Here is a 20,993-nt window from a genome sequence, read left to right as displayed (position 1 = left end):
TTTGGCAGACATGTGTAAATCACTTACATAACATCGACATACGTAACGTCAACTGATAGGAAAATGAAAATATAATTTTCTCAAATGCAGTCGTTGTCGACAGTAATGCTGAAGCTGATGGATTTTGCTATATGATCATACCTGACCCCATACAGAAATGAGGTTTCTTTAGCTCACTTCTGTGTTTAGACTTGAGCTAAAGATTTAGGATTTTTTGTTTTTTCTTTGGGGAAACTTTAGACACATATAGAAGGAATCATTTTCTCCTCAGTTTTTTTGCATGGTTTTGCTGTTTGTCGACGGAAAATGTAGCAAATATGCAGAGAGAAGCTGCAGCTTTGAAGCTTCCTCTTCATCTAACGTGTAAGTAGTGAAAGAACAAGAGAACTAGAGATGTAATGTAAATTACACCTCTAGTAATTTACGTTACTGGAGTTGTTGTCACCTAACACACTTAAACAGAATCAAGATTTCATCAAGTTAATTACCTAACCAAAGTTTTAAAAAATGACATATAACTACTGTAGAGTTACTCATAAATAATCTTTTTGTTTAAGCCATTCCTAAACTTTCAGTATTTATTAACTTTGTATAGTAAAACAATAATTTAAAAAAATAATAATTTTCCTTCTACTTCAGGATTGGGCAGTACTTTGATGAGCGTCTATCACATAAAATCTAAATAAAATAATACTGAAGTTGAAGTTTAAAAAAGAATATGAATACCTTTAAACGTCCAACAAGTTGATCCATGAGTATCCTGAGATCCATGAGTGTCAGGAATTTATTAATTATGCCTTTATGTAATACAAACATTCTTTGATTAAGAAAATGAAAACACTAAAGGGGCTTGAGAAACAAATTTGGAGTTAGGCTTTTGTTTATGTCAGCACTTCAGTGTGCTGAGCCTCAGATCATATTTAATCCCATCCTCTGACCATTTGAATCAGAAACTGCAACGGGAATTTCTCAGGCTTGTTGTGCAAGTCCCCTAAGCCAGATTAGTAAACGGACAAATATGCTTAGTTGTGCTGCAGTGAGCAGGGTCATATTTATTTACATGTTTTTGTGCAATCAAGGGGGCCTCTCAAAAATTTGTCTTGTGAATTCAGACTAAACCTACAATAACATAAAGTAACTCTCTTTAAAGTCATGTCATGGTGACTAGTTGCAACCAGGCAGAAACGTATCTCTTTGTGAGCAGAGCCAAAGCTTCAACTGATTTAGGTGTGATAGAAATTTAATGGGGAAGTGCAAACATTTAAATATTGAAAGTTTCAGGTTCATTCTCAATGAACAAGCACCAACATCACAGAAAGGATGGACCAATACGAATAATTCATTAGAGTAAAAGAGTGAATCATTCTTACCAAATAAAAGCTTAATTTGCTACATTCGGAATTATCTATATCTACACTTTGACTGGGCCACACTGCGGTCATAAACAGATGGACATGGTCAGCAACAATACTCAGGTAGGCTGTGGTGTTGACACAATGCTCTATTGGTACCAATGGGCCCAAAGTGAGCCAGAAAAATATTGCCCACAGTATTGTCTCACCACCACCAGCCTGAACTGTTGATACAAGGTTCATTTGACATTTCAGTGTCACTCCTGTTTCATGTTGTTGAAGCCAAATTCTGACCCTACCATCCGAACGTCGCAGCAGAAATCAAGACTCATCAGACCAGGCAACGTTTTTCCGGATTTCCTATCGCCCAATTCTGGTGAGCCTATGTGATTTGTAGTCTAAGTTTCCTGTTCTTAGCTGACAGGAGTGACTCCCGGTTGGTCTTCTGCTGCTGTAGCCCAGCCGCCTCAACGTTCGATGTGTTGTGAACCTTTAATCTTAAGCTTTTTGCAGCCTCTCACAGTTTTTCACCAGTATGGTATCAATTGGAAAATATCCAAAATATCAATTGGATGGTAAGTTCATGACAGTGGACAGCATTAATTTTCCTACACCCTTAATATTTTGCATATCAGCCACAGAGTTTGCAAGTTTTTTATGAGTCCGAAAAGCAAAACAGCTTTTCTTGTGCTATTCATCCACAAAGACCAGCTTAGTGGAGTGCACAGCTAGTTATCCTGCTGACAGAATGTCCCTGTTTTTGAAAACAACAAAATTTATTGTTACAAAAAAAAAAATTACGGTGCAAATAAAAGCATGACTCCCACATTAAGACAAATGTATGGAAGAAGTACTAGTTGCTAAATTGAACATGACTCTTAAAAAAGAACATGAATATTGACAGCAGAATAAAAAATATATAAACATATTTACAACTGCATAAATTTACATTATTGAAACATTTCAGTGTCACTCCTCATTTTCACATCTTCACCATTTCCAAGAACATTGTTCAGACATAATCAGCAAGAACAACCTTGGGTGAATTATCTTCTCCGTTTGTTTCTTCCACATTAACTCCCTCATCCACTTCAGTACTGTTGTCGTTTTCACTTTCTTGTCTCCCCTCCTCTATTCGCTGAAGTTGCAGTTTTAATTGCTCTTTCTCTTTCTGGGTTATATCAGCGTTCAGCTGCTCCTGACTCTCTTTCGCTGCCTTCTCTGCCTTCTCTGCCTTCTCCTGCTTCTTCAGCCTCCAGTAGAAGGCCAGATTTTTCTCAGGGTAGGTGACTTTGGCCAGCGGGAGCTTGAATATCCTCTTGGTCCCCGTCGTTAGGAGGAGGAAGGTGAGGGCAGACAGGCAGAAAGGCCAGGTGCACGCCGGCAAACCAAACTGGAATACATAAACAGAGTGAGACACAAATAAATGGCAAATCAAAATCTGTTGGTGCAGATCTCTATACCAACCGTGGACATGACGTTGGAGATGGCTGAGCCAAGGTACGCGCAGAAAAAAGCTGCAGAGGAGGAAAAAGTCTTCAAATCCCCGTTATGTAACAAGTGTGATTGCATATCAGAAATACCATATCTGTGCATGACTCAGTTTCTTACAGTTACGTGACACACCCACACCTTTTAGATGGAGGCTTTATCTTGGTGGCTATCTACTCACCACATGTGATGGCGAGCAGGTGCACCTGCCAGGTGAGAGCGTAGAACATCCCTCCCACCGCGATGCAGGCTAAGACGCAGTTGTATCCCCAGAGACCGAAGTAAATGTCCTCAAAAGGAGCTGATAAAGCCAGACCTGTGAGAAGGAAAAGAAAACACCAGAAACAATAAGTCAAAAGAAAACAGCAGCCACTCAGAGTTCTGCTAAACTTAATATTTGCCCTATATGTTCTACTGGATCCTTTGCAAGCATGGGGGTGGCGGCATCATGCTGTGTGGCTGCTCTCTGTTATGTTAGACTTTGTTTTATTTCAATCAAGCAAGCAAGCAATCAATTTTATCCATGAAGCACCCTTCGTGTTGAAGGCAGCTTGCTGGAAACACAAAATAAAGGGTGTTTCTGAACTGGGTTTGAACCATCCAGGGTCACAGTCTGCAGGTGTAAATACCAGAGCTGTGAAGTAAACTGAAACTGGTGGGATCCTCCCTTTTGTGCCCTCTGTAAGAGGGCTGGTGGATATTAAAAAGCAATGTACTTTCATCTTTTCTTCACTTCCCTGGACTAGCTGGGGGAGTCATTGCTCATATTCTTTGCTTTATTTCTTAATAAAAATAATATTCAAAATGTATTTTGATTCGTTCTTGATTGACTCAGTGTTTCAGCTTAGGTAAGACTTATTTATTTCCTCAACATCTCCTTCAGCAGAAACTGGGAAGTTGATTGGCATTATTGGAAAGACAGATGGGTAAAGTACAAGGAAGGCTTTTTGGGAGAAGCTAAAGATTTGATATTGGGATATTGTTGTCTTGATTCACAAGGACGCAAACATAACGTGTGGTTGATTGTTGCTGTACTCGCCTCAATAGAGACTTTGTTCGAATCCCTCACCTGACACCATTCCCACAGCAGATCCCAGAACAGCATGGACACAGGTGATGGGTGAAGAGATGAAGAGGGAGATGATGAAGATCCCTCCTGTCCAAGGGTTGTCGCAGCCATACACCTGTCCTATTCCCACTGGTATGGACCTGAACAGCTGAAAAGGAGAGAAAGGAAATATACTTTTCTAAAGCATTTTAAATGGCAAACTTTGCCTTTAAAGAGAAACACTTGAAAAGTGCTCTGCAGCATGTGAGCACATCAACGTCGTCGTGTTAGAGGAGATACAGAGCAGAGAAAGAAACAGAGAAAAAAGGGGCCTGCTGCTGACCTTTGCCACGTCGATTTCAGACCAGGTGATGTTGGGCAGCTCTGAGCGTGGCTGGATGAGGACCTGGGGGAAATGGTGGTTATAGTGGCCTGTGGCGACCATGTGGAGACACACCAGGATGTTGAATGGCAGCGTGAACACCGGCAGATCCCAGCGGGTGTTAATAGATGCCAGGGCACTGGACACAATCGGGCTGAAATAAAACAATCCAAAACATCTTTTGTTGAAAAGACTCAGGCTCATGAGGAACGTCTGTTTGCTGCAAACCACTACGAATCTATATTAAAACACCTAAAGCGCTGTCTTTCTTTGTCACTGAATGAAATAGGGTTAAATATACAGCTGCATACAAGAAATGAAGAGACTGCTGAAGTTTTCTGAAATGAGAATATCTGCATAACGGTATTTCCATTATAGAGTTTGTTGACTTCCCATCAATATTCTTGTTAATGAGGTCTGCTCAGGTGAGGACTTGAACCCAAAGCCAATGTGAATGATGGGTGGAGAGCATGCTAACACGAATGAAACCAGATGCAAAATTCAGGTTATTCCACCAAATGTTGATTCCTAAGTTAAACGTTTTGATTGTTTTTCCTGCGATGGGTTGAAAATAAAAATGAAAAGTATTTGGATGTTTTAAAATCTTGAAGTTGTCTTTTAATATTTCTCAGCGTTGTTTCTGAAAGTTGAAGCCTGCATGGACACGTCAAAGCTTACCACATCATGGACATGAAGATGTTGGGCAGCAGAAGCCACCAGTACCAGTCGCCTGCATTGGAGAACACAGCCATCAGGAGACCCACCAGGATGCCGTTGTATCCATAAAGTCCTGCAGCGATTGCACCCCTGAAAGACAGTAATCTTAACTGATCACCACTGTTCATATTTTACTTTACGTCACCCATAATGATTTATTCCAGAGAAATTTTACTTCCTCACCTGCTTTGTTGCAGAATGAGAGCAGAAATTGTTGCAAAGAGTGTCCCCACGAAACCGTTGAGGGCCCACCAATAATTTTGCAGAATGAGGCCAGCAAAAATGACCAGGCCACTCAGAGGGTTGTTAACAAACATCACTTGGGCTGCTCCACGCAGAACCCAGTCCAGGAGCTGCAGCAAAAAAAACTGTTCTGAAAGGAGAAGCACAAACAAGCTCATTACTTCAATGAAAGGTTTCAAAATTACAGATTTAGACTTGGAAATGTTTGTTAGTTGCATCTCGGCTTTTCTTATGACTAGATTTTTATAACTTTCAGAGCAGTCTGTGCACCAGTTTGTTCTTCAGCACTGCTCTGTTTTTAAAGTTAATGACTCTGTGTTAGGTTTGACTTACTCTCCATCCATTTTCCAAACACCTCCATGTCTCCTGAGAAATAGGACACCCCCTTGAGGAAGTGGGTCCAGGCCCTGTGCAGGCATGATGGTCCTGCAGGCCCTGATTGGCCCTCCACCCTGTCTTCCTGGGAGGGGTTGTTCTCAGGGCTAGCCATGAGAGGATGGAGCTCCTGGATTTAAATAATTGCACACATTGCAATTATTATCCTGGTCATACAAACCAGGATTATTTGTAAAATTAAAGAAAAGCACAAACTTACAGTAAAGACTGGAGAAGAAGAGCTGACGGGAACAAGTGCAGAAGAGGAGCTGCTTATATTCTTCTGAATATCCTAAGTAAGAAAAATGACTTTTAATATTTGAGTACAAAACCATTAAAAGCTTTAAAACTAAGTATTGTCAACTCAAATGCAAGTTATTGTTTCAAAGCAGAAAGAAATCGCTTCATTATTTTAAAGTTGGCTTTTTTTTACTTCTGCCATACCCAGCCTTTGTACTTATCAGATAATTAATGATTTGTAAGGGAGTTTACACTGTGTGCAATGTAAACATTACCGTTAGTACATTTTTTACATTGAAGATTTTACTGAAAGCACAAATCAATTCATTCAAGCACCAGAACAAAGAGCCAATTGTTTTCTCTTATTATTTTTTAATACTAGCTCTCTTAAACAAATCCTTTTATTTCTCTTGTGATCATATTTAACTGTTTTGGTGGACGACGCAGATTTCAGCAAGAATTTAAAAAATGCTCCTACCTTTGTGCAGTGTAATCCAGTCATATGTCCCAGAACAGGCTGAGTCTTCATGTACTGCCAGCTTCTCTGGAGCTGCCCAACACAGAGCTACAACAGCTTTTATACAGAAAAGATATGAGAGAAAAACTCCACCTCTATTTCACACCCACCTCGTTTTTTTTTTTCTCGTGCTCATCAATGGCAGGATAAAATAATCTTACACCGCTTTTTAATCTCTGAAGACATATACTCTTCTAATGAAAAAAAACAAAACATTCTGACTTCTTTTACTGTGAGCAAGGTGACTAGGAATGTATGGCAAATTGCTACCAGTATAACAGAGCGGTAAAATGTAACCAGATGAAACAAATTTCTTTACGTCGCTAAGCCCTTCTCTACAATTTGTCTACGTAATTTTACTGACGAACTCCAAAATTCAGAAAACTCACCTAATCAAGTCTTCTTTTTTAATAAATGAAAACAAATTAAGTAAAACTGATGAAGACTCATGGTTGGCATATTATAACACAAGACAGACAGTTAACTGAGTGAGATTTATGGTGTGATTAAAAGAGGAATGCAGTAGAAACAGGTCCAGTGAAATACATCATACGTCTCTAGATCTTTCCATGAATATTTTTAGAAAGCTGTTCCTCATGAGCAGCAGGCAAGCGTTTGATGTTTTTTACTGTGCAAATTAGAATGAAAAGGATGACATTACACAAATTTGCAGATTTTTGCATGACTGGGATTAATTTTTTTAATAACTTCCTGCCGTCACCACCAAAAAATACAACGACTGGATTGATGCACAATCAGACACCAACCAGTCCTTGCAGTCCTGCCCATGGTCTCCACAAAAAGGGCTGGAGAAAGGTGCAGCACTGGTGAAACACAACTGGATCGATGTCAACTTTGCACCAAAAATGTGGACACAGCTCTTGTTTTGGGTGTACAAACTCCACTTTTCCCTTTTCTTAAAGTTTGGGACCACTGCTCTTTTCTGCCACTCTGCAGTCACAAATAAGTGACTGTCGGGATCCCGGGTCATTTGGGTTCTTTATTGCGCCTACATTTTGATAATTTGTTTTGTCTTTTTGCTTTTTGCTTTTATTTAGATTGTTATTAGCTGTTATTAGCTTTTTATTTACTTATGTTAATTCTTATTTGCTTATGTTAGTTATTTTTGTTAAATGTTTTTTTTTTTTCTGTTTGGTGATTTATGTTTACTCCCTGCTATCTCTGAACCAATCAGCCACCAGTTCTCTGTCCAGTAATCAAACTCCCCAGTATTGAAGCTCCTCATTTTCAGTCACTAACCGTTGGGAATCTATCTGGTTCTTCCATGTATCTCTCCTTATACGGCCAGAGTTGTATTTTCTGAAACAAGTTCTTTATAGTTATTTTCTAATTTGATACATAAAATGTATCATTTTTAGGCTCTCTGGACTTGAGTCCTTCTATAATCATGACAGTCATCAATCTTTTCTCCCAGAGATATTCCATGTTCCAAAACTTTGAAGACGTTTGTATGGTTGTCAGTCCACATCTGCTCCTGATATTCCACCATGCAGGTTGTGGGACAACATGGAAGAGGTTTCCTGAATCCACCAGACCAAGAAGCACCAAGTAGAGTGAGCTCCTCCCCAGACTTCATCCATCTACTATCATGTAAGTAATACAGCTTCTGCAAAGACATCCCAAAATGCCAGTTAATCAATTTACTTGAGGTACTGAATTTACTTGAGTAACTTTTAGAAGAGTTTTATGTGATCTTTTTGCTTTAACTTGTGAAATTTTATTAAGAAGTATTGCTATTCTTAAGTAAAATTTCTGGATACTCTCCCCACTTTCCAGCTTTTGTTAAAAATTTTATATTAAAAGAAATTGATATGGAAAAAAATATATTTTGCCTGGTTTTGTTTTGTAATTGTTACATGAATTATTTTCTTTTTGGTCCTCGAAAAACCCAAATATTTACATAATTTGATATTTTGGGCTGACTGGTGATGTAATTTTTAAACATTTAATAATTGTTTTGAGCATTGTTTTGTTTGTTTGTTTGGTATTTTTTTTAATGACTTGTTACAATTGAGTAATTTCTTGGATGGCTTTTACTTTTATTTGAGCAAAATATGTTAAAGTAGAACCACTCTTCCTTGAATAATTTTTATTGGCTACTCCACCCACCTCTGTAAAATGCATCAGTATTTGAATAAAAAGTTGCCACACACCATGTTTTCCATCAAACTATGGTCTATTGCTTTGATGCAAAGAAGGGGAAAAAAAATCCTGATACCAAACTCAAATCGATACTGACATCTTGTGGAGAGACACGGCTATGCTGTGTGCGCAATTATTAGTCAAGTCTTATTTTTGAGGATTATATTTATGCAACCAACTGGGCACACTCCAGCCCAGTTGGTGGCGGTAGTGCGCCCATAAATTGGTCTGACACGCGCCAATTGACGGAAGAAGGTGATGGACGACAATAACAACAACTATGGCGGCTGCGGGACGGTTCAGTACCCCAGGTGTCCAGTCGAACATTTCCATTTCCCGTGTGGACAGCAAAGTCGTTTTGGAGCCATTTATCTGAAACCGCCGACAGGGCTGCTGCTTCCGCTGAGGAAGGCGATGAAGACTCGCAGCCCAGCTGAGTTTCCAGGCCGACCCAGTCCGGAAACAATGCGGTGAGTCGCTAGCTAACTAGTTAGCGATGTTGAATCGTTAATATGGGCCAGAAAAGAAACGGTTTGCATTGAAAACCTTAATAAGTACTCCGTTTTGAACTCGATCACTTTTTTGAGATTGTGTTCAAATTGTGAACGAATGATCGCCTTATGCATGAGTCCATCCCAAAATTTTCACATCGGATTTATGAAAGCAGTTTTATAGCTTAACTTTTTATTTCCTTCTTCAAATCACCGTCCATAAAGGTAATGCTTACTTCTAATTGATTAATTCACATCTAATAAACAAAATGTTTCATTTGGAGCAGTAGTGTACAAGAATTATAGATTACTAAAAAGTTGTTGAAAGCAATTCATTTAAGAAAATTTTAAACTTCAAACTTCTCAAGATAAAATAAATGAAATGACGTAAAATCTTAGTGCAAATGTTTTAAGGATTAAACCGTTTTGAATATCTTAAACTAAATATTTCATTACAACTAAGCCAATTTTCTTAGCAAGAATTATTTCTGACTGGATATCATTGAGTGAAAGTTTTTCATTTGCAATATTGTTGGCAACTTTAAACTAGATTATCATCCTGGCCTGACCACATAACTAAGTGTTTTAAAAGAAAGGAATAACTTGTCCTTTACATTTAAAATAAAGCCCAGGTGAAGAACTAAAATCCACGATCTTGAGTTTATAGCATTAAAAGATGTTTACTTTAAATGGATATCTGATACTTCTGATTTTTATTTCTGAAGATGTAGTCATGCATATATGCATTGCTTACTTGACATTTTGAAGATTCAGTGGCTTCCAAATCATCCTTTTTTCCCCTATGAGATAATAAATATGTTTTTGTCACAGTCACATTAATTGCTACTTTTTATTCTTTCGCTTGTCCAGACCTCCCTCAATGCAGTCCTGAAAATAAAGCGAACTTCTCACTGATCGCCAGTTCTACAACCAGACAAGAAACTCCCAAAACAAACCAGGACTTCAGCAAAATATGGAGAACCACTGCAAAGCACAAGCTGCCTGGGCAAAAGAAGAAAAGGAAATATTAGAATCTCTGCAAATGAAAGAAAATTGTGGAGAACCGGAGCCTCTTTTCATGAAAGAGGAGCTAAAGAAACTAGGGTCACAAATAAAGGATGAACAAGAAGAAATAGAATTTCAGCAGGTAAAAGGGGGACCAGAACCTTTGCAGATAAAGGCCAAACAAGAAGAAATAGAGCTTCAGCAAATGACAGAGGAGAGAACGGAGCCCGAACCTCCACAGATAAAAGATGAACAGGGGGAGCTCATTATAGCTCTAAAGAAAGAGCGGCTAGAACTAAAACAGCTGACTGATACCTGTACAGTGAATACCACTTATGAGAAAAGGGACCTGTGGGAACCAGATTCAAACAGGGAGCTTCTTCTCGAGATATCTTTAGAACCTGAGAACAAAAACCATGAAATGGGCAATGATGAAGAACTGAATCAAAGAGAGAGGTGTCAGAAAACCATACATCAAGATGACAATGGAAACAATCCAAACACAAAACGATTGGCAAAAACACACATGAATGATAATTTGTCTTCGTGTAAACTATGTGGCAAATTATTTGCACGGTCTTATTTGACAGAACACATGAGAATTCACACAGGTGAGAGGCTTTTCTCGTGTGCTACCTGTGGAAAAAATTTTATTACTGGAAGTAAGTTAAAAATTCACATTAGAACTCACACGGGTGAGAGGCCTTTCTCATGTTTGACTTGTGGAAAAAGTTTTAGTGATAGAGGAAATTTGTCAAAGCACATGAAAAGTCATTCAGGTGAGAGGCCGTTCTCATGTTTGACTTGTGGAAAAGGCTTCACTAATAAGGGAAATTTATTTCAGCATGCAAGAACTCATACAGGCGAGAAGCCTTTCTCATGTTTGACCTGTGGAAAAAGTTTTGCCCAGCAAATTCATCTGAATGACCACATGAGAGTTCATACAGGTGAGAAGCCTTTCTCATGTACAAGCTGTGGAAAACGTTTCAGTGAAAGAGGAAATTTATTTCAGCACATGAGAACACATTCAAGTGAGAAGCCTTTCTCGTGTTTGACTTGTGGAAAAAGTTTTACCCAGCAAATTCACTTAAGTGATCACATAAAGATTCACACCGGTGAGAAGCCTTTCTCATGTTTGAGCTGTGGAAAAAGTTTTTGTCGTAGTAGTCATTTGACTGTTCATATGAAAACTCATTCAGGTGAGAATTTATAAGTCATAAGATTTATTTTTAACAAGTGAAGTGCCAGATGTGGAGTACTTCATATGAAACCTGCCTTCTTTGGATTTAAGTTTTATAGTTGTTGGTTTTCTCTAACATATCAAAATGTTGGGCTTTTGATCTGGTCAACTCAAGCAAACATGACCTCCAGGGTTGGTGTTTAAAACTAAAATTACTTTTTAAAAAATTATTTAGGAAATGGTGATTTTGGCTATACAACTTGATGTTATCTTTTTTTGCATTTAGAATGTAATTTAAGTAATTTTGACAAAACTAGTTTTATTGAAAATACTACAGTCTTAGTAGATGCTCAGAATAGTCCTTATTCAACTTCTGATTGGTTGAGCAATATCTCTTGATAACTCGGTACAGTGTAGTGCATTATCTGGGTGATATAAATCCATAATCCCAGTTGCACCTGGGATGCTCTTGGAAACCATCAAGAGCATTTTGCCTCAAAAGGTCAGAGAAGACTTAACAGATTTCAAAGACTTAATTGAATTAGTTGATTTGTATGACCTCTCCTACCAGCCAAGTGAGACATACATGGGAGAACAAAACATGACAGAAAAATTAAAGATAAGTAAACAGCTATAATTGTATTTGGTGGTTCTGGTGGTATCTGGTTTAAAACTTTTTTTTTTTTTTTTTTTTTTTTTATCTACACAGGTCTCTCATGAAAATTGGATTTCAACTGGACAACCTGTATAAATAAATGTCAAATTAATAAAAGTAAGAAAGCAGGTAATGGAGCACAGAGCTACGTCTAGGCATTGATCTTCTCTTTCTCATTGGTTTGTAGATTAGTTTCTCTACGTTTGTTAGCCATTTTTGTTACTTTGATTGAATTATTAGTGAATAAGTATTAGTTTAGAAATGTATTAATTTTTTAATTCTAACAGGGAGTAACTCTTGTTGAATTTTCTCCAAAAATAAAGGGTTAGTGTTGATTAAAGAAAATGTGAAGGTGATATATCTCCTGATTCTTCCTTAATGTGATTAGGATCACCTAGAAGAAACTGAAGCACATCGTCTAAGAAAATTATTTATTGTATGCTAAAATCCCTTAGTTGAAATATTCTAATCCTAATTTAACTCTGGGATTAAACAACCTGTGGGAAACCACCTGTGGGAAAGGTTAAACCACCTCAGAGAGCTTGGAAATCTAAGTATGGTGTAACGTAACCACTATGTTTTTTTTCTGAATAAATACTGTGAAGTAATATAGATATTCACACTGTTATTACTTTTATTAATAACAGTGTAAATATTTATATTATTTCACAATACATTAACGAGTAAATGTATTAAACTGTTTTGTAGAACGGTTTCTGTTACTCCATTGTTTAAATTATTCCGTATTTCCACTGTTTTAAACGGATTTTGGGCAGTGTCCTGATGATTTTAGATGTGGTTGAAACTGGTAAATGAAAAGGGAGGTGTGGGTCGGCGCGCCGACCGGAGAGAGAGACGCACACCGTCAGATCTGTGCAGCGGGAGACTTGACTTGATTGTATGTTTAAAACAAGTAAAAAAATCAATGAAAAGACATAAAATGGCAATCAAAGTTTTAGAAACTGGATCGGAGCTTGCACCCAGGAAATACCGCCCCGTGCCAGAGGACACCACCGAGGGGGAAGAAAGACGCTCCGGGTGAGATCTGGAATAAATGTTTCTTTGTGGGGATTTTTGGTGGTACCACTCTTTTTTTCTCATCTTCTTGGTGGGGTCTTTATCACTACTATTGTTATTTTTAATCTTGTTTTTTTTTTTTACATATTGTCTTATCACTTGAACCTTTGTTTAAACATATTTATTGCTGCTGTCACACTTGATTTTCTCCTTTCTGGGCAAGTTTATAGAGGTTATTATGTATGAAAAATTTATATTTGGTTTTCAGAAATGCATCTTGGTGACAGCTATCTGCAAATAAATGGCAGCAAAATAAAGAACCCCTCGTGTTCATTACTCTACGTGGACGAAGTTGCTCTTTCCTGGTGGTGCTTTTATACCCACATATCATTTGGTGCAACGTTTTGGTTTTCATCATCAAACACAGAACTTCCCGCACAGATGTTTCATGCTAATATTGCTTTACTGATCATAGAAATGCACCAAAAGTCTGGTAGCAGGTGTTTTCTATTGACTTAATGTTTTTAAAGGATAGGTGACATTGTTGTCTGATCAGAGTACTGCCAGTTAAGTAAGCGATTCAAAAAAAGTTTCCTATTTACTTTTAGGTGCATGAAATACTTCTTGAACTTACACTAAGCAAAGATATTTTAAAAGTTCTTACAGAGGAGACCTCTCTGATCTAACACCAATTTTACTCATGGTTACAGAAAACACCGATTATGATACCAGGTGACTTTCTCCAATGAATAAAGTCAAGCTGGTAACTGTCCTATCAAGTTTTAAATAATTGTAGACTTCCCAGATGTGAAGTCAATCTTCGTTGAATAATTTTATGTAATGAAATATATATTTCACTTATAAACAGTACAAAAGGTTTGAAAATCTGCAGACTATTTCTGTTTACAATAGACCGGCTAAATGATGAGATGGTTTCTTTTGCCCACACTAATAGTTCATTTTTACTACATAACTTCATCAGGTTACATCAATTCAAAAATACATCCTAGATCCCAAAAGGTAATTAAATACTTGGCTTTAAAGGTGAAATTCCAAACGATGGATTGTGTTACTTTGACAATATTCAATTGGAGAGAAGTCTGGATTTCATCAGCTGTGAGAAGATCCACTGTCTAATCTCAACATAAATAATTCCCTTTAGTATGCGTCAGTAAAATTGTCTTCTTCAGTCAACAAGAAGACTTCAGGAGTTCAGGAATCTGGAAGAGATCGCATTATATTACAGAACATACTGTTTAAGTAAAGAGGCCATTTGACTAACGCTTCTCATGTTTATTTCTGCAAATGGACCTTTATCTGATTATACATAAATGTGAGGGATCAACAGTTTCCAAAATATTTTTAATGGTCACATTAATAATCAATTTTGCCTTTTTGTCCTTCCAGATTTCTCACAATGTCATGTCTGGAACAAGGAGGAGGTTCTCAATGACCAACATTTCTGTAATCAGGAGAGACACTCCGGTTTGGACCAAGAAAAACTACGACTTCAGCACATGAATAAGTTTCAAAGTGAACAAGAAAGTTTGATAAAGATCAAGTACAAGAGGGAAGTAGAGCCAGAAGACAACCAGTATAAAGTGGAAGGTCTGGAAAAAAACAGAATAAGATGAACAAAGATCCTCTTGCATCAGGAACTTTGCTTCAGCCTGGAGAACGAGCAGCTTGGACTGAAGCAAGGGAATACCTTTATGGTGAATCCTACTTATGCTGCATGTGGAACCAGAACCAAACAAGATGACCCCTTGTTCAGATCTACTGTGTACATCAAATAGTCCTGGAATCCCATAAAAAACAAGGGCTGGAGCGAAAATAAGATGCATCAGAACGCAAAAGGTCCTGGTGATCATGTTGATGCTGAAGTAAAAAAAAAAAAACACAGAAGAAAACAAATGTGAGAGTAGAGTTCTCTACATAGTTCAAAAACTGTCAATATTCTAACAGAATATTATTGAAAAGATAATTTTAGGAACTTTATCACAAAACATATAGATCAATTACACACAGATGGATGTTTGAAAGCCTTTATTTTTTGTTTTGATTTTCCACTTACAGCATATAAAAACATGGCATTTAAAATTAGAATATTACATCAGATCAATAAGAAAGTAATCCAAAAAAATTTGGGCTAAATGAAAAGTATATTTAATACCTGCTTAAAGGTTATTTTCAAAAATACTTTTAATCTGACAGCAGACCTCCTCTGAATGAATATTCTAATTTATTAAATAATACAGTACTGTAGTTTTCTGATACTAGGATTATCACAAAACTAAACCAGCTCACCTCTGTGAATTTTCATATGAACAGTTAAATTACTTTTTTGACAGAAACGTTTTCCACAGGTTCTACATGAGAAAGGCTTCTCACCTGTGTGAATCCTGCTGTGGTGAAACAGACTTCCTCTTTCGCTAAAACTTTGTCCACACGTCAGACATGAGAACGGCTTCTCCCCAGTGTGAGTTCTCATGTGACCAGACAAACTACTGCTTTGAGAGAAACTTTTGCCACAGGTCAAACATGAGAAGGGCTTCTCGCCTGTGTGAGTTCTAATGTGACGAGTCAAATGGATTTGCTGGACGAAACTTTTTCCACACACCAAACATGAGAAAGATTTCTCACCTGTGTGGGTTCTTATGTGCTTAGTCAAGTTTCCCCGTTCACTGAAACTTTTTCCACAAGTCAAACATGAGAAAGGCTTCTCACCTGTGTGGGTTCGTATGTGCTGATTCAAGTAATTCCGAGCAAAAAACCTGCCACACACTTTACAAGGAGACAGATTATCATTGATGTGAGTGTTCTTCTGAGTTCTTACTTTCCGATACCCTACATTGTCACTATGACTTCTGATTTTCTGATGCCTCTTAATTAGCTTCAGTTCTTCATCCCTACTGGATCCTGAGCCTTCATTTTTATTTTCACTCATTTCCTGGATTTGGCTGTGGATAAGAAGTTGGTCAGAGTTTGGGTCTGGTTCCCAGCAGTCTCCTTCCTCATATGTCGGATTCACTATGATGGTATCAATCTCTTGTTTTAGTTCTAGCTGCTCTTTAGTCAGGCTGACGTAGACTTCCTCCTGTTCATCCTTGATCCTTGGTGGTTGTGTTTCTTGCTGTCCTTTTGTATAGAAACATTCTTGCTCCCCATGGTTCTTTTGCATCTGCAGAGGTATTAGCTCTCCTGTTTCATCTTTTATCTGTGATACTTCAACATTTCCCTGCTTCTCTGGCATTTGCTCCTTTTCTAATCTGTCTAGTCTCCCTTTACTTTGCTGAGGTTCTGGACTATTTGGTTGCAAACCGGGACTCCTCTCCCGGTGGTAAGTGAGAACCTCCTCTTCCTGTGGGAAGCCTGAGGGAAAAGGAAGAAAAATACAAAGGTGTGATTATCCTAAATTAAAAAAAACATAGTGTTATAGGCAATAAAAGCCTCTCTAAATCTCAAGGATGCATTTGAAATAGGTATTGTTACGACATTATGCATTCTAAATGTTGATGACCCCTTCATTCTTTACAGTATTTTCACCACATTTTGACGCTCACAGTAGAACCCACCTCAATCTAATACTTAACCCAAATTTTACAGACTCGGCACAGTCTCTCATTATTACTGCTGGTAGTCAGCTAATGCATTAGTGAGTTTGGTCTTTGTGACACTAGGTATTTATTTCAACCCCTGCGTATGATATCACATCTGGGGGTTCAATACATCACAAGTTGGGGATGAAAAGTTTTCTAAAGTCTTTGAAAATGTAAGAAAATATAAAGGTTTACGTAAGGGCTGCTATTCAATGTAGCAAACCACTAACATCCTATTAATCTGATCTGACTAAATAATAAGGATTCCCTGTCATATCCTGGCTGATGAAGCAGAAAGCCACTGTACCATCTAAATACGGTTTGGACAGAAAAGCAAGGTTATATTGAAACCCGGTGTATCAAAGTCGTAAAGTTTCAAAGCAGTTTCTGAAGGAAAATGGTGACTTCAAAGGGAGCTGACATGCAATTGTCATAATGCTTTTGTCTAAATACTTTATAAGCTCTGTTTAATCACCTGTTAAAATTTGTCTGGGATAAAATTACCAACCGATTGTACGACATCAGGTGTTAAATGAGCCAGGTTCTTCTGGAGGTGTTATTTCATCTTAAAGGGGAGTTTTCCTTTCCACTGTCACTAACTGGGGGATTGATGCAAACTTATCATGTGATCCAATGTTTACTGTCGTTTATCGTTTATTTAGCTTTCGCCTTTTGATCAGGCATCAGAGTAACCATTAACCCTTAAAGAGGCGCGGCAGTCAACCTGAAACAGCTTCAACCAGACTTTCCTCTCCGTGATCAGTAAAACGACATTAATTCCTCTGGTGGTTTATACCTATTCTCTTTCGGTTTATTTCGGGGTTCCAGCAGATTTCCAGCAGTCTCCGCTGACGATCCAGCTCTTCCTCATACTGGACGATGGTTTTATCAAACTGTATGAAAATTTCTTCAGCAGCAGCGGTCAGTCGCTCCGTGATAAAGTCTCTCAAAGACTGGGATAAAGACATCGTTGCTGCAGAGGCACAAATATTCACCTTACACTCCTAAATAGCTAACAGACCCCATACAATCTGCTTCCTGGTTTGACGGAGACTCGAAAGAGATGTCTTTGCTGATCATCGCCACCTGCTGGAGGAAAATATATCTCATAACTGGGCAGAAGTACAGAAAATAGGAAAAGCGTAATCCATTTATTTTACTTTTCATGTTTAATATATCACCAGATAAATAATTTCTCGCCCTGATAAATGATACCGAGTGTCTCTCCTTTCTCTAGTTTTAAACCTGTATTTGCTTTCAGAAGATAAACCTTTTGACACTGACAACCTCAAAACTAATCAAACTTTATTCTGTTGTTTGGGGCAAAATACGAAATAGAATAATGGTTAGATAATACGTTTATTGAGATAAACTGATGCAAATGATTTTTTATTTTTTTTTAAAGTTCAAGGAATACACTAAGGAGCACCATGAAGATACATGACAGAGCAGATGACAAGTGCAATTTTATCTTTCCACTAGATGTCAGTGTCTTTCTGCTCTTTCTCCACAGACTGTTCAGTATGTCTCTTTATACTTAAATTAGGTGGTAAATTATAATTTTCCTCATGTTCTCATATAAAAAATTAGAATTTTGGTGGTTCCTTCCAGAAATTTCATCACATTTATAGTTGATTTTATTATTTACGTAGCAACACAGCTTATGCCTGAAGTTAACTGGACTGGAGGTTGAAAATATTGATGTAAAACAAAATGTAGGATGCGCAGGACCAAACAGCTGAGCTGCTCAGTGAAACACTGCTCAAGAAACTGTTATTTTCTGTATAATAGTTTTTATTTTACTACAGACAAATGGAAAAAAAACCCATCCAAAATGAAACCACATTTAACATATTACTTCACACTTCATGAACCTCACTGATTACTAACCATAACATTGTTCATTTTCTGAGCTGAAAACATAAACAATAATTACAGTTTATGAAGGCAAAAGTACTTATTAATTTTGCAGTCATTTAGAAAATGTTTTAAATCAAGTGGAGGAAAAAAAGAACTGTTGACACACTAGTATAACACTAGTGTTATACTAGTGTGCTATTTTTAATTAGTGTAAATATTTTACAGTATTCACACTCTTGAGTCTCTCATCTTTTTTTCCCATACACTTTTCTCCACTTAACTACTTCTGCATACTTTCTGATCTTTCAACTTTTAAGATATTCTGCTCATTCAGGACATCACGTTACATGCAGCACATTGTCAATATCCTAGTGATAGCCCTCTTGCTAATGTTGGCATTTGCCAAATAAAAATTTGCTTTTCATATACTTTTAGCTGGTACATTGCTATTTGCATAGTACATGACTTAACTTACTTAGTCAACATGCGGGTAATGGCATGAGGGCTAAAATTATTTTTGACTGCATTTCTTAAATACTTACTACATTTAGTAAATGTTAAACAACATGCTAGCCGAAGTCAGCATGCTGCTGACAGCATTTCACCTAACATTAGCTTTTTAGCCAACATTTTAAACACTTGATGGAACAATTTAATGTTATGAAGCTTGGTAGTGACACACGGCCATTAGCACGATCTATAATACACTTCAGCTAATTTCAGTGTACGAGCTTCTCTGCAGTAAATGAGCTAAAAATAATCTTCAACATATAATAAGAAAAAAGCTTTGCTTTGAAGTTAGATTGCAGACTGCTTTACCTTTTCAATGTTTCTGCTAATTACATTTATGGGTTGTTTTTTTTACACTGCATGGAGTATGTTACTGTAAGTCAACATGACAGTGCTAGCCTAGAGGCTATCATTATTATTTTTAGCTTGTTTTCTTCACTTTAATTGTACATGAGAAAGGACTCGTCTGTGTGCAATTTAATGTGCTTATTCAGCAAGAATCGTCTGGTAAACCTTTTTTCACAAATCTTGCATGAGAAGGGCTTTTCACCTGTGTGAGTTCTCATATGAACAGTCAGAGTACAGCGGCGATTGAAACTTGTTTTACAGATCATACATGAGAAAGGTTTCTCACCGGTGTGGATTCTCATGTGAACAGTCAAATTACTTATTCGATGAAAACTTCTTCCGCAGATAATACATGAGAACGACTTCTCATTTGTGTGAGTTGTAATATGCTGTGCTAAAGTTTTTCTACTGGGGAACCTTTTATCACAGGTCATACAGCAAAAAGGCTCCTCAGCTGTGTGACTTCTCATATGATCAGTCAAATAACCCGGAGATGAAACTTTGCCACAAACGTTACGAGGCAGTTTCTCATTGTTTGTTTTCTTCTTTCTTTTTACCCTTGGACTGTCTTGGTGTTCACCGTGTCTTCTGATTTCCCAATCCCTCTTACTTTGTCCCAGTTCTTCATCTCTACTTGACTCTGGGTCCTCGTGAATGCTATTTTCTTGGTTCTGGTTCTCAAGTTCTGAAGAGATCTGGATGAGAATTGGGTCCCGGCTTGGTTGCTGTTCCACATTGTCTCTTTCTTCACAAGTAAGGTTTTCTTCAAAGATATCAGTCTCCTGCCTCAAGATCTGAGGTTCTTTCTCCGGACTGACACAGAGTTCCTCCTGCTCTACCTTTACCTGTGAATGTTCTGTTTCTTCCTGATTTGCTTCTTTCATCTGTGGTACTGTTTTTTCCTGTTCCCCGTTCATCTCCTGAGTTTCAAATTCACCCTGACTCCCTCTCATTTGCAGAGCATCGAGTTCCTTCTGGTGTAAATTGGAGCTCCTCTCCTGGTTGCAGAACTGCTGGTTATTGAGAAACTCTTCCCCGCTCCAGACATAATGCTGCGGAGAGTCTGGAAAAGGCAAGAAAAAAATTACATACCGATTATTTTTAGAATGAGTTGAGAAACACTGGCTTATGTCAAGGAAACATAAGCATTTTACTTGACATATTTCACTTCAGTTTTGTCACTTAGCTTTAAAATGATTTTAACAATAAAGACCCTCCACCAACACGTTCCTGTTTCTCTGTGATCAGTAAAGCAACAGTAATTCCTCTGGTGGTTCATACCTATTCTCTTTCGGTTTATTTCGGGGTTCCAGCAGATTTCCAGCAGTCTCCGCTGACGATCCAGCTCTTCCTCGTACTGCACGATGGTTTTATCAAACTCTGTGAATATTTCTTCAGCAGCCGCAGTCAGTCGTTCCCTGATAAAGTCTCTCAGAGACTGGGATAAAGACATTGTTGCCGCAGACAATAGCTCACACATAGCAAAGAGAAGCTAACGCAGCTAACCGACCCAAGAATCAAAAGGCTGTCTCTTAGCAAGACTAGCGGAAGTCATAAACCGGAAACAGAAAGGGGAACTAGAGGGACCGCAACTTACCGTCCACATGACAAAGATTTGTTTTATTTATTTAGAATTTATTACGTCAATGAATATAACAAGAATATTGTCACAAATAAGTCGATATGCTATCAATTTATTCTCGTAATACTACGACTTTATTCTTGCAATAATATGACTCTTGTAATATTGACTTTATTCTCATAATTTTCTTATGTTTTTCCCCTGCCTCCTCCCAGCGT

The 20,993-nt window shown here is 37.8% G+C and overlaps 4 protein-coding genes across 5 annotated transcripts; 1 reads left to right on the top strand and 3 right to left on the bottom strand.

Moving 5' to 3' along the window:
• Window positions 1-1,144: 1,144 nt before the first annotated feature.
• Window positions 1,145-6,526, bottom strand: slc14a2 (solute carrier family 14 member 2). Its single transcript, XM_044112720.1, has 10 exons — window positions 6,327-6,526; window positions 5,829-5,900; window positions 5,567-5,738; window positions 5,174-5,363; window positions 4,952-5,080; window positions 4,235-4,427; window positions 3,913-4,060; window positions 3,025-3,159; window positions 2,820-2,869; window positions 1,145-2,745 (listed from the first exon to the last, which is right to left on the bottom strand). Exons 1-10 carry the CDS (start codon window positions 6,375-6,377, stop codon window positions 2,365-2,367), a joined length of 1,521 nt encoding a protein of 506 aa, XP_043968655.1. The 5' UTR covers window positions 6,378-6,526; the 3' UTR covers window positions 1,145-2,364.
• Window positions 6,527-8,626: 2,100 nt separating this feature from the next.
• Window positions 8,627-11,374, top strand: LOC122828806 (oocyte zinc finger protein XlCOF6.1-like). Its single transcript, XM_044112725.1, has 2 exons — window positions 8,627-8,998; window positions 9,890-11,374. The coding sequence occupies exon 2, from the start codon at window positions 9,993-9,995 to the stop codon at window positions 11,235-11,237; it is 1,245 nt and encodes a 414-aa protein (XP_043968660.1). The 5' UTR covers window positions 8,627-8,998; window positions 9,890-9,992; the 3' UTR covers window positions 11,238-11,374.
• A 472-nt stretch (window positions 11,375-11,846) lies between these two features.
• Window positions 11,847-17,559, bottom strand: LOC122828805 (zinc finger protein OZF-like). 2 transcript variants are annotated; one of them, XM_044112723.1, is made up of 3 exons: window positions 17,272-17,559; window positions 15,268-16,248; window positions 11,847-14,754 (listed from the first exon to the last, which is right to left on the bottom strand). In XM_044112723.1, the coding sequence occupies exons 1-3, from the start codon at window positions 17,441-17,443 to the stop codon at window positions 14,744-14,746; spliced, it is 1,164 nt and encodes a 387-aa protein (XP_043968658.1). In that variant the 5' UTR covers window positions 17,444-17,559; the 3' UTR covers window positions 11,847-14,743. The 2 variants fall into 2 exon arrangements, with proteins under 2 accessions (XP_043968658.1, XP_043968657.1); XM_044112722.1 differs by lacking the exon at window positions 11,847-14,754 and having other exon boundaries at window positions 15,040-16,248.
• A 1,628-nt stretch (window positions 17,560-19,187) lies between these two features.
• On the bottom strand, window positions 19,188-20,770 carry LOC122828807 (zinc finger and SCAN domain-containing protein 12-like). The gene is made up of 2 exons (XM_044112726.1): window positions 20,475-20,770; window positions 19,188-20,256 (listed from the first exon to the last, which is right to left on the bottom strand). Exons 1-2 carry the CDS (start codon window positions 20,671-20,673, stop codon window positions 19,286-19,288), a joined length of 1,170 nt encoding a protein of 389 aa, XP_043968661.1. The 5' UTR covers window positions 20,674-20,770; the 3' UTR covers window positions 19,188-19,285.
• Window positions 20,771-20,993: the final 223 nt, after the last annotated feature.

The sequence above is a fragment of the Gambusia affinis genome, linkage group LG03 (assembly GCF_019740435.1).
Source record: "Gambusia affinis linkage group LG03, SWU_Gaff_1.0, whole genome shotgun sequence".
Taxonomy (NCBI): Eukaryota; Metazoa; Chordata; class Actinopteri; order Cyprinodontiformes; family Poeciliidae; genus Gambusia; species Gambusia affinis.
This window is presented reverse-complemented; position numbering and strand designations above follow the sequence as displayed.